The sequence below is a fragment of the Tupaia chinensis genome, unplaced genomic scaffold (genome assembly GCF_000334495.1).
Source record: "Tupaia chinensis unplaced genomic scaffold, TupChi_1.0 Scaffold000140_1, whole genome shotgun sequence".
NCBI lineage: Eukaryota > Metazoa > Chordata > Mammalia > Scandentia > Tupaiidae > Tupaia > Tupaia belangeri.
In genome coordinates, this window is record NW_006159610.1 from 9,249,262 (window position 1) to 9,249,642 (window position 381).

General features: G+C 42.8%; 1 protein-coding gene across 1 annotated transcript in view; it reads left to right on the forward strand.

Moving 5' to 3' along the window:
- WEE2 (WEE2 oocyte meiosis inhibiting kinase) overlaps positions 1-47 on the forward strand; it is a 28,755-nt gene extending 28,708 nt beyond the window's left edge. The window contains exon 13 of the mRNA XM_027770537.1: positions 1-47. Within this exon, the coding sequence (XP_027626338.1) occupies positions 1-47 (47 nt within the window).
- Positions 48-381: the final 334 nt, after the last annotated feature.

A 381-nucleotide genomic window follows, 5' to 3' on the forward strand; every position in this document is an offset into this window, starting at 1 on the left:
AGAGTGCCAGGGCTTCGAGTTTTACCTGTGGGAAATCTTCCCCATGATTACATTCCACACCAGCCAAACTTTCACTGTATAGACTCCAAAAATAGACATTGGCTGTACCAACTTTCCTCTCATAAAATAGAAAAGTTAACCAACTTCAGTGTCCAAAGATTTCAAAAGCCACTCGGTAACGTGCATTTATAGCCAAGATTCTTAACCTACTAAGGCTTCCTAATAGCAGTGTCCCAGGGATAATCATTGGTAGCCATTTCTCTTCCCTATTGTTATATTCCTAAGGCCACCTACGAACAACTATTTACTCCTCACACAAACAAAAGCACAGGCCTCTGAACTGAAGGAAGAAAAGGGAACAGCCCTCGGCTTGGCCTAGGA